Below are 12,592 nucleotides of genomic sequence, written 5' to 3'. Positions count from 1 at the left end.
TGCCCCTACTTTCTCCGGGGATGGAGAGGAGGGTAGTGGGACTTTGCATTTTCGCCACCCAGGGAGGGAGTATGTCCATATTGATGTGCAGCAGAGCATTAGATACCCAGATGGTCTGGATGCTGTGAATAGGCGTATTCTGTGGTGAAATATACCTACAACAGAAATTAGTTGTAACACCAAAACCATGCCTTGTGTGAATGATAATTAGGCCAGATGTCCCATCACCAAGCTGTTTAATACATCCCTCTCTATAACCAATGTCAGTCACTAGAGAAAACTTGTTCATGTAGTAAGTAGTCCGCATTATCTTTAGGAAATGGACTCTTCAAGCATTCACTATATATTAACCAGGAAAGTGAGTGTGAGCGTGTGTGTGCGTTTGCGTGTGTTCCTGTGCAAGTCCACGTGTGTGTGTTAAATCAATTAAATCTGTAATCTCTCTCCCATACACTTCCCAGGAGGCATTACAAACAGGCAGTTGGGTTCTGACTGGAAAAGTACTTGCAATGCTTCTTTTAAAGTATTAATTTTTAGTATTAAATTCATGTGTCAGGACGATACTTTTTATTTATTCAAGAGTAAGGTTGTGTTCTTCTTCTAAAGAAATTTATATAAACTGTAATTTGTGGATCCCATAATACCACAGTGACCTTTTGCATGTTTATTTGTAAAGGCTTAATTTTTTCTTCATGCAGAGGAGGGCAGTGATTTCGAAAAAAGCAGCCTTTCAAATTCAATGCACGTTGTAGATGGATTGCATTCACTGACTTACATTGAGTTACAGAGTATCCCTGGGCTGTAAGGATGTGGTTTTGATCCAGTGTTTCAGAAAACCTGCTGCAAAGTTGAATCCAGGAGAATCCACTGGACTCTCCAGCAAAAGTAATAAATCAGCCCTCACAACCCAAGAGAATATTGTTGTCAAACTGCGAAACTGACCAGAAAAGCATTTGGAATATATTTAAATCATATCTATTATTTGACCACTTGGCTTGTGATTTAGAAAAGTATGTCACTGGAAAAGTATGATGAAACAGAGCTAAAGGTCTGACAGTCCAGCTTGACAATGAAAACAAAACGCTATGTGTAATTTTGCTTTCATTTCAGATTAAAATTGAGCTTCCCATTCACCTGCATCAAAAACATCATTTGCTTTTCACTTTTTATCATGTAAGCTGTGAAATTAACACAAAGGGAACAACCAAAAAGCAGGATACAGTTGAAACTCCAGGTACGTGTGCTCTTTAAATGTCTCTCTCTAGAGCTATTTGAAATGGAGTTGTCTTGGCTATATATAACCTCTTTTCATCGAGGTACAGACCACTTCCCCTCACCAAAAAGTACATTTCTGAGTTAAAAGTTCATTGGTGAAAGATGAATTATATGTTCGTTTTATCATTATTTCTACCCAACGTCATGTCCAAATGCTTGCCAGTGTACTTAGGCTACCATAGGCAACGTAAAGTAATATTGCCCCTCTCAGAGAGAAACCCATATTATGATGCAGTGTTTTTGTCATTTCTTTCACGTAGAATAGCCCAGCAACCAGAATTTTCCAGTTCTGCTCACTGAGAAGAGGGACATGAGCCCAGAGCCACGGGCGTTTTTGAACCTGAGGGAGATTGGGGTTCTAGTGAGAGGAGGACAGGTTTAACGAACTTGAATAAGCTTTGGTAGTAAAGCTCCAGTCATGGTCTCATTCAGCAAGGCTTTAGATAAGCCAATGGGAAGCATCCTTAGGAGAACATAGAAGGCCCTAAGAACATGGCCTGTGCCACTCCCACTATATCAGTATCAGCACGCCCTGGGATTCAGATCCAGGCTAGCCTGGACCAATCTTTATTTTATTTATTTAATTAATTGTTTTTATTTTTTATTTTTTTAACATCTTTATTGCAGTATAATTGCTTTACAATGGTGTGTTAGTTTCTGCTTTATAACAAAGTGACTCAGTTATACATATACATACATCCCCATATCTCTTCCCTCTTTTTATGGCTGAGTAATATTCCATTGTATATATGTGCCGCATCTTCTTTACCCATTCATCTGTTGATGGACACTTAGGTTGCTTCCATTTTCTGGCTATTGTAAATAGAGCTGCAATGAACATTGTGGTACATGACTCTTTTTGAATTATGGTTTTCTCAGGGTATATGTAATCCCAGTAGTGGGACTGCTGGGTCATATGGTAGTTCTATTTTTAGTTTTTTGAGGAACCTCCGTACTGTTCTCCCTAGTGGCTGTATCAATTTACATTCCCACCAACAGTGCAAGAGGGTTCCCTTTTCTCCACACCCTCTCCAGCATTTATTGTTTGCAGGTGTTTTGATGATAGCCATTCTGGCCGGGGTGAGATGATATCTCATTGTAGTTTTGATTTGCATTTCTCTAATGATTAATGATGTTGAGCATTCTTTCATGTGTTTGTTGGCAATCTGTATATCTTCTTTGGAGAAATGTCTATTTAGGTCTTCTGCCCATTTTTGGATTGGGTTGTTTGCTTTTTTGATATTGAGCTGCATGAGCTGCTTGTAAATTTTGGAGATTAATCCTTTGTCAGTTGCTTCATTTGCAAATAATTTCTCCCATTCTGAGGGTTGTCTCTTGGCCGTGTTTATGGTTTCCTTTGCTGTGCAAAAGCTTTTAAGTTTCATTAGGTCCCATTTGTTTATTTTTGTTTTTACTTCCATTTCTCTAGGAGGTGGGTCAAAAAGGATCTTGCTGTGATTTAGGTCATAGAGTGTTCTGCCTATGGTTTCCTCTTAAGAGTTTGATAGTTTCTGGCCTTACATTTAGGTCTTTAATCCATTTTGAGCTTATTTTTGTGTATGGTGTTAGGGAGTGTTCTAATTTCATTCTTTTACATGTTGCTGTCCAGTTTTCCCAGCACCACTTATTGAAGAGGCTGTCTTTTCTCCACAGTACATTCCTGCCTCCTTTATCAAAGATAAGGTGACCATATGTGCGTGGGTTTATCTCTGGGCTTTCTATCCTGTTCCATTGATCTATATTTCTGTTTTTGTGGCAGTACCATACTGTCTTGACTACTGTAGCTTTGTAGTATAGTCTCAAGTCAGGGAGCCTGATTCCTCCAGCTCCGTTTTTCGTTCTCAAGATTGCTTTGGCTGTTCGGGGTCTTTTGTGTTTCCATACAAATTGTGAAATTTTTGGTTCTAGTTCTGTGAAAAATGCCAGTGGTAGTTTGATAGGGATTGCATTGAATCTATAGATTGCTTTGGGTAGTAGAGTCATTTTCACAGTGTTGATTCTTCCAATCCAGGAACATGGTATATCTCTCCATCTGTTTGTATCATTTTTAATTTCTTTCATCAGTGTCTTACAGTTTTCTGCATACAGGTCTTTTGTCTCCATAGGTAGGTTTATTCCTAGATACTTTATTCTTTTTGTTGCAGTGGTAAATGGGAGTGTTTTCTTAATTTCTCTTTCAGATTTTTCATCATTAGTGTATAGGAATGCCAGAGAGTTCTGTGCATTAATTTTGTATCCTGCTACTTTACCAAATTCATTGATTAGCTCTAGTAGTTTTCAGGTGGCATGTTTAGGATTCTCTGTGTATAGTACCATGTCATCTGCAAACAGTGACAGCTTTACTTCTTCTTTTCCGATTTGGATTCCTTTTATTTCTTTTTCTTCTCTGATTGCTGTGGCTAAAACTTCCAGAACTATGTTGAATAATAGTGGTGAGAGTGGACAACCTTGTCTTGTTCCTGATCTTATAGGCAATGATTTCAGTTTTTCACCATTGAGAACAATGTTGGCTGTGGGTTTGTGATATATGGCCTTTATTATGTCGAGGTAGGTTCCCTCTCTGCCTGCTTTCTGGAGGGTTTTTATCATAAATGGGTGTTGAATTTTGTCGAAAGCTTTTTCTGCATCTACTGAGATGATCATATGGTTTTTCTTCTTCAGTTTGTTAATATGGTGTATCACATTGATTGATTTGCGTATATTGAAGAATCCTTCCATCCCTGGGATAAACCCCACTTGATCACGGTGTATGATCCTTTTAATGTGCTGTTGGATTCTGGTTGCTAGTATTTTGTTGAGGATTTTTGCATCTTTGTTCATCAGTGATATTGGCCTGTGGTTTTCTTTGTTTGTGACATCTTTGTCTGGTTTTGGTATCAGGGTGATGGTGGCCTCGTAGAATGAGTTTCGGAGTGTTCCTCCCTCTGCTCTATTTTGGAAGAGTTTGAGAAGGATGGGTGTTAGCTCTTCTCTAAATGTTTGATAGATGTCGCCTGTGAAGCCATCTGATCCTGGGCTTTCGTTTGCTGGAAGATTTTTAATCACAGTTTCAGTTTTAGTGCTTGTGATTGGTCTGTTCATATTTTCTGTTTCTTCCTGGTTCAGTCTTGGAAGGTTGTGCATTTCTAAGAATTCGTCCATTTCTTCCAGGTTGTCCATTTTATTGGCATATAGTTGCTTCAGTAATCTCTCATGATCCTGTGTATTTCTGCAGTGTCAGTTGTTACTTCTCCATTTTCATTTCTAATTCTATTGATTTGAGTCTTCTCCCTTTTTTTCCTGATGAGTCTGGCTGGTGGTTTATCAATTTTGTTTATCTTCTCAAAGAACCAGCTTTTATTTTTATTGATCTTTGCTATCGTTTCCTTCATTTCTTTTTCATTTATTTCTGATCTGATCTTTATGATTTCTTTCCCTCTGCTAACTTTGGGATTCTTTTGTTCTTCTTTCTCTAATTGCTTTAGGTGTAAGGTTAGGTTGTTTATATGAGATGTTTCTTGTTTCTTGATGTAGGATTCTATTGCTCTAAACTTCCCTCTTAGAACTGCTTTTGCTGCATCCCATAGGTTTTGGGTTGTCGTGTTTTCATTGTCATTTGTTTCTAGGTATTTTTTGATTTCCTCTTTGATTTCTTCAGTGATCTCTTGGTAATTAAGTAGTGTATGGTTTAGCCTCCATGTGTTTGTATTTTTTACAGATTTTTTCCTGATATCTAGTCTCATAGCGTTGTGGTCGGAAAAGATGCTTGATACGATTTCAGTTTTCTTAAATTTACCAAGGCTTGATTTGTGACCCAAGATATGATCTATCCTGGAGAATGTTCCGTGAGCACTTGAGAAGAATGTATATTCTGTTGTTTTTGGATGGAATGTCCTATAAATACCAGTTAAGTCCATCTTGTTTAATGTATCATTTAAAGCTTGTGTTTCCTTATTTATTTTCATTTTGGATGATCTGTCCATTGGTGAAAGTGGGGTGTTAAAGTCCCCTACTATGGTTGTGTTACTGTCGATTTCCCCTTTTATGGCTGTTAGTATTTGCCTCGTGTATCGAGGTGCTCCTATGTTGAGTGCATAAATATCTACAATTGTTATATCTTCTTTTTGGATCGATCCCTTGATCATTATGTAGTGTCCTTCTTTGCCTTTTTAATATTCTTTGTTTTAAAGTCTACTTTGTGTGATATGAGAATCTCCAGCTTTCTTTTGATTTCCATTTGCATGGAATATCTTTTTCCATCCCCTCACTTTCAGTCTGTATGTGTCCCTAGGTCTGAAGTGGGTCTCTTGTAGACAGCATATATATGGGTCTTGTTTTTGTATCCATTCAGCCAGTCTGTGTCTTTTGGTGGGAGCATTTAGTCCATTTACATTTAAGGTAATTATCGATATGTATGTTCCTATCACCATTTTCTTAATTGTTTTGGGTTTGTTATTGTAGGTCTTTTCCTTCTCTTGTGTTTCCTGCCTAGAGAAGTTCCTTCTCATTTGTTGTAGAGCTGGTTGGTGGTGCTGAATTCTCTTAGCTTTTGTTTGTCTGTAAAGGTTTTAATTTCTCTGTCAAATCTGAATGAGATCCTTGCTGGGTAGAGTAATCTTGGTTGTAGGTTTTTCTCCTTCATCACTTTAAATATGTCCTGCCACTCCCTTCTGGCTTGTAGAGTTTCTGTTGAAAGATCAGCTGTTAACCTTATGGGGATTCCCTTGTGTGTTATTTGTTGTTTTTCCCTTGCTGCTTTTAATATTTTTCTCTGTATTTAATTTTTGATAGTTTGATTAATATGTGTCTTGGTGTGTTTCTCCTTGGATTTATCCTGTATGGGACTCTCTGTGCTTCCTGGACTTGAGTAACTATTTGCTTTCCCATATTAGGGAAGTTTTCAACTGTAATCTCTTCAAATATTTTCTCCGTCCCTTTCATTTTCTGTTCTTCTTCTGGGACCCCTATAATTCGAATGTTGGTGCGTTTAATGTTGTCCCAATGGTTTCTGAGACTGTCCTCAATTCTTTTCATTTTTTTTCTTTATTCTGCTCTGCAGTAATTATTTCCACTATTTTATCTTCCAGGTCACTTCTCCATTCTTCTGCCTCAGTTATTCTGTTATTGATCCCTTCCAGAGAATTTTTAATTTCATTTATTGTGTTGTTCATCACTGTTTGTTTGCTCTTTACTTCTTCTAGGTCCTTGTTAAACGTTTCTTGTATTTTGTCCCTTCTGTCTCCAAGATTTTGGGTCATCTTTACTATCATTATTCTGAATTCTTTTTCAGGTAGACTGCCTATTTCCTCTTCATTTGTTAGGTCTGGTGGGTTTTTACCTTGCTCCTTCATCTGCTGTGTGCTTCTCTGTCTTCTCATTTTGCTTAACTTACTGTGTTTGGGGTCTCCTTTTTGCAGGCTGCAGGTTCATAGTTCCCGTTGTTTTTGGTGTCTGTCCCCAGTGGCTAAGGTTGGTTCAGTGGGTTGTGTGGGCTTCCTGGTGGAGGGGACTAGTGCCTGTGTTCTGGTGGATGAGGCTGGATCTTGTCTTTTCGTGGGCAGGTCCACGTCTGGTGGTGTGTTTTGGGGTGTCTGTGGCCTTATTATAATTTTAGGCAGCCTCTGTGCTAATGGATGGGGTTGTGTTCCTGCCTTGCTAGTTGTTTGGCATAGGGTGTCCAGCACTGTAGCTTGCTGGTCATTGAGTGGAGCTGGGTGCTGGTGTTGAGATGGAGATCTCTGGGAGATTTTCGCTGTTTGATTTTTTTTTAACATCTTTATTGGGGTATAATTGCTTTACAATGGTGTGTTAGTTTTCGCCGTTTGATATTATGTGGAGCTGGGAGGTCTCTTGTGGACCAATGTCCTGAACTTGGCTCTCCCACCTCAGAGGCACAGACCTGACACCTGGCTGGAGCACCAAGAGCCTGTCATCCACACAGCTCAGAGTAAAAGGCAGAAAAAAAAGAAAGAAAGCAAGCAGAAGATAAAATAAAAGTTTTTAAATAAAAAATAATTATTAAAAAAATTTTAAAAAGTAATAAAAAAAAGAAAGAAGAGAGTTACCAAGCCAAAAAACAAATCCACCAATGATAGCAAGCGATAAAAACTATACTAAAAAAAACAAAAAAAAGAGACAGAACCCTAGGACAAATGGTAAGAGCAAAGCTATACAGACAAAATCACACACGGAATCATACACATACACAGTCACGAAAAGAGAAAAAATATATATATCATTGCTCCCAAAGCCCGCCTCCTCAATTTGGGATGATTCGTTGTCTATTCAGGTATTCCACAGATGCAGGGTGCATCAAGTGATTGTGGAGCTTTAATCCGCTGCTCCTGAGACTCCTGGGAGAGATTTCCCTTTGTCTTCTTTGTTCGCACAGCTGCCGGGGGTTCAGCTTTGGATTTGGCCCCGCCTCTGCGTGTAGGTCGCCTGAGGCGTCTGTTCCCGCCCAGACAGGACGGGGTTAAAGGAGCCGCTGATTCGGGGGCTCTGGTTCACTGAGGCCGGGGGGGAGGGAGGGGCACAGAGTGCGAGGGGTGGGGGTGGAGGGGGGAGCCTGCGGCGGCAGAGGCCGGCGTGACGTTGCACCAGCCTCAGGCGCGCCGTGCGTTCTGCCGGGGAAGTTGTCCCTGGATCCCGGGACCCTGGCAGTGGCGGGCTGCAGAAGCTCCCGGGAGGGGAGGTGGGGAGAGTGACCTGTGCTCGCACACGGGCTTCGTGGTGGCTGCAGTCGCAGCCTTAGCATCTCATGCCCGGCTCTGGGGTCCGCGCTGAGAGCTGCGGCTCGCCCCTGTCTCTGGAGCTACTTTAAGCGGCGCTCTGAATCTCCTCTCCTCACGCAGCAGGAAACAAAGAGGCAAGAAAAAGTCTCTTGCCTCTTCGGCAGCTCCAGACCTTTTCCCGGACTCCCTCCCGGCCACCCGTGGCGCACTACTGCCCCTCAGGCTGTGTTCACTCCGCCAACCCCAGTCCTCTCCCGGCGCTCCGCCGGAAGCCCGAGCCTCAGCTCCCAGCCCCCGCCCACGCGGGCACGTGAGCAGACAAGCCTCTCGGGCTGGTGAGTGCAGGTCTCCACCGACCTCTGTGCGGGAATCTCTCCGCTTTTCCCTCCGCACCCCTGTTGCTGCGCTCTCCTCCGCGGCTCCCAAGCTCCCCACCTCCACCACCTGCAGTCTCCGCCACCGAAGGAGCTTCCTAGTGTGTGGAAACCTTTCCTCCTTCACAGCTCCCTCCCCCTGTTGCAGGTCCCGTCCCTATTCTTTTGTCTTTGTTTTTTCTTTTGCCCTACCCAGGTACATGGCGAGTTTCTTGCCTTTTGGGAGGTTTGAGGTCTTCTGCCAGCGTTCAGTAGGTTTTCTGTAGGCGTTGTTGCACATGTAGATGTATTATGTATTTGTGGGGAGGAAGGTGATCTCCACGTCTTACTCTTCCGCCATCTTGAAGCTCCTATCATTTATTTTTGGCTGCATTGGGTCTTCGTTGCCTGCAGGCTTCGTCTAGTTGTGGCGAGTGGGGGCTACTCTGTTGCGGTGCACGGGCTTCTCACTGCGGTGGCTTCTCTTGTTGCGTAGCACGGGCTCTAGAGCCCAGGCTCAGTAGCTGTGGCACACGGGCTTAGTTGCTCCGCGGCATGTGGGATCTTCCCGGACCAGGGAGCGAACCCATGTCCCCTGCACTGGCAGGCGGATTCTTAACCATTGCACCACCAGGGAAGTCCCTGGACCGATCTTAAATTTGTTCGTTTGTTCATTCACTCAGCAAATATGTCTGCGTATGTATTATGTACAAGATATTATAGGAGGTACTATGGAGAATACAGTGGAGAACCAAGCATAGATCTCATCTTCAGTGAGCACATGATCTAGTAGGGGAAATGAGACCTATGTAGACATTTATAACACAAGACAGAAAGTAGTAGTTACCTAGAAAATGGCGGTATGTGATGTCAGAGAAGAGCGAGTTATTACTTCAGCTGGTGGAGAGCCAAGTGGCTGGGAATTAGGTAAGGGTTCCAGGAGGACATGGTGTTTGGGTGAGGCCTTAAAGGGCAGGGTAGAGTTTGATAATGCGGTGATGGTAGGAAGGTAGAGGATTCCAGGATGAAGGAACAGCTGGTACAGAGGCAGAGTATTGAGGGGTCTGGACAGGGAACCACAAGTAATTCAACAGGATCAAAGCACAGGGTACTGGGGAGGGAATCATAGGACGCCAGGTTGGAAAGGAAGCATCAGATGGTGGAAAGCCCTGAATGCCAAGTTGTGGGTTTGATTTTATTCTGTTACCAATAAGGAAATACTGGAGGGTTGTAAACACCAGTAAGAGCTGTTTTGCAGGAAATCTAATCAGGCAGCAATATAATGGGTGAGGTGAGTTGGAGCAGGAAGAAGGAAGGAAGGAGGAAACACCAGTTAGGGGGCTATTTCTGAAGTCCAGGAGAGAAAGGGAGCCGCACTATGGCTGTAACGTGGGGGGATGGGGTGGAGGAAAAGAGAATTGCAGAGGAATATACTGAACCTGGCAAGTGATTGGCTACTAGAGAGGTAATTCAAAGTTAGCACTAAAGTTTCGAAACTGGAAAGAAGGTATTGCCAGGTAGCAGAATTGTGGGTAGGGATGGTAGGTTTTGACTGATGTTGAGTTTGAGGTGCTAGTGAGACATCTGAGTGATGCCCGGCCCACAGCAGGACTGAATATTAGGAAGTTCCCTTTGTGGATAGGGTGGTCCTCTTCTAGATCCCCATAGAAATTGCAGTTCATTCAGGGTAGGGACCTTGCAGTTTGAGAAGAAATCTGGCAGAATGATAAGAACCTATAACAGTGCACCTCCTGAGCAACAAATGACTATTTCCTTATCCAAATCCTAGACAGATTGGGCAGGATGCTTAGTGGAGTGTGAGATGGTGGTTCTATGTGCCACTCATCACTTCTTTAAAAAGTATATTAAAAAATTATTTGAAGTATAGTTGATTTACAATGTTTCAGGTGTACAGCAAAGTGATTCAGTATATACACCTATATATATATATATTCTTTTTCAGATTCTTTTCCATTATAGGTTATTACAAGATATTGAATATAGTTAGTTCCCTGTGCTATACAGTAGGTCCTAGTTGTTTATTTTATGTAGAGTAGTGTGTATCTGTTAATCCCAAACTCCTAATTTATCCCTCCCTCCCCACCACTCATCACTTTTAACTGTCCATCCTTTAAGTGGCTTCACATCTTTGAGCCAGATGGCTTGCGCTTGACATTGTACCTTGATAGCTTCCAAGTGTGCTAGATGAGTTTTGACTGCAAGACACCCTTGGCCACGCCCTGATTGATTCACAGTGCAAAATGTTGCCTAAGCAATTCCACAGAGACAGAAAGGAGATCAGTGGTTGGCCGGGACTGGAAGAAGGGAAAGTAGGGTGTGACTTCTAAGGGGATATGGAGTTCCTTTTTGGGGTGATGAAAAAGTTCTGGAATTAGATAGTGGCAATAGATGCACAGCTCTGTGAATATACTAAGAACCATTGAATTATATACTTTAAATATTCAGTAGATGAATTGTATGGCATCTTTATTATATCTCAGTAAGAATTTCTATAAGGAAAAAAAAAATGTTGCCTAAGAAGAAGAACTATATTTTCCTTTTCCTACTTTCTGGACTGGAAACCTTTTGTCATGTGTCTAATTTTCAGTTTAACTACTTTGACAGAGTCCTTTTGCATGGTTTTTCTGCTCATGTTACTTTCCTCTGCTTTTTCTAAAAGAAGATCTCTGGGTAGAGCATTTCTGAAGTTGTACTAGTCAGATGCCCTTCAGGCATGTTTCAGCATCTGAGAGAGCCTTTCAGTCTGCTTAGAGAAAGCAACATATTAATCTCTTTAAGAATTAAAGCATTTGCCAAATTAAACACGCAAATGAAAACATTCTAACCAGATTTGTGTTGACTTCTGTGCTCACAGTGTAAACACACGCACGCGTGCACACACACACACACACACACACGCACTCACGCAAAGTATTTCAAAACATCAGAAAGCAATGGCTTTCAAAAGTACTCTCCAGCCAACACCCTCTCTCATATGCCAGAGCTCAGTCCAGAGCAAGCTTTTTTATAGCTGAGTTATATAAACACTTGAAGCCCAGAGTAATCTCTATAATGGAAATACTGACATCGCTTGACTTGAGCAACACAGATGGCTCTGGCTTTTTTAGCTAGAACATGATGAGTTTTCTAATAGGAAGCCAAGAGGCTCTTTGGGGTAGAACTGTTAAGAAATGTAGAGACTGGGAGGAAAATCTCTCAGTGGATTGCAGTTGTAAGCACTGTGCCCTGGCTGCATTCTCCTACTACCGCTCTTCCTTCTGTAATCAGGAAAACTGCCCAGATAGATACTGCCTTGTATAAGTATGGAACGTAACGTTGACTTGTGACCTTAATTTTCTGCAGTCCCTTGCTGCCCTAGGGTTGCTGGAAGCAACAATGGTGATTGTTGTCTCAGATATGAGACTCTGTAAGGATGGACGAGAGACATCTGAATCGTTTAAAACATAAGTCTACCAAAAATACTCCCCCACTGTGCCAAGATGATGAAATTGATGCACTTTAAAAGTTTTCAAGTGTTTTGGTATATTAGCTCACTTTGGTCTCTCAATCACTCTGATAGAAGAGCTGTGTGTTGTTGTTTCCATCATTATAGTCAAGGAGGTAGCATGAATAACCTGTTAGTGGTCAGGCTAGGATTAGGAAGCGATGCAAACTCATTGTTCCTTCCCCAGTACTCGGATGCCCAACACCTGGACTCCCACATACAGACCTGCCCTGCTCCCCAGTGAGCAGACATTGGTGTAGCTAAGTGCATTTGCGATTTCGTTTCTCATGGTTGTTTATTGTCTTGGCAGTTGGCTTTGCCTGGGTACCTTTGCTGAAGGATGGTAGAATCATCACGTTTGAGCAGCAGCTGCCAGTTTCCGCTAATCTTCCCCCAGGTTACCTGAATCTGAATGATGCCGAATCAAGAAGGGTAGGAAAATATCTGTATTTGTTGAAGTAATCATGATGAAGTGTTTTGTCCCCCCTCTTTTTAAAAAACTGTATTGAAGTACAGTTGATTTACAGCATCGTGTTAATTTCTGCTGTCCAGCAGAGTGATTCAGTTATATGTATATGATGAAATGTTTAAAAAGTAGAATATCGTTGGCATAGTCGATAGTTTGGTTTAAAAAGTAGAATATGATGAAATGATGATGAAATGATGATGAAATGATGAAATGTTTAAAAAGTAGAATATCGTTGGCATAGTCGATAGTTTGGTCTGGTTGATGGCTACTCAGAGTG

The 12,592-nt window shown here is 41.8% G+C and overlaps 1 protein-coding gene across 2 annotated transcripts in view; it reads left to right on the top strand.

Moving 5' to 3' along the window:
• Positions 1 to 12,592, top strand: part of DOCK11 (dedicator of cytokinesis 11) — a 189,857-nt gene that overhangs the window by 82,941 nt on the left and 94,324 nt on the right. For both annotated transcript variants that reach the window (XM_060002424.1, XM_060002425.1), the window contains exons 20-21: positions 1,111 to 1,234; positions 12,157 to 12,278. In XM_060002424.1, the coding sequence (XP_059858407.1) occupies positions 1,111 to 1,234; positions 12,157 to 12,278 (246 nt within the window). The remainder of the gene's footprint in view (positions 1 to 1,110; positions 1,235 to 12,156; positions 12,279 to 12,592) is intronic.

This window comes from Delphinus delphis, chromosome X (genome assembly GCF_949987515.2).
Source record: "Delphinus delphis chromosome X, mDelDel1.2, whole genome shotgun sequence".
NCBI classification, from domain to species: Eukaryota; Metazoa; Chordata; class Mammalia; order Artiodactyla; family Delphinidae; genus Delphinus; species Delphinus delphis.
Note: the sequence above shows the minus strand (reverse complement) of the source record. Positions and strands in the feature narration are given on the sequence as shown.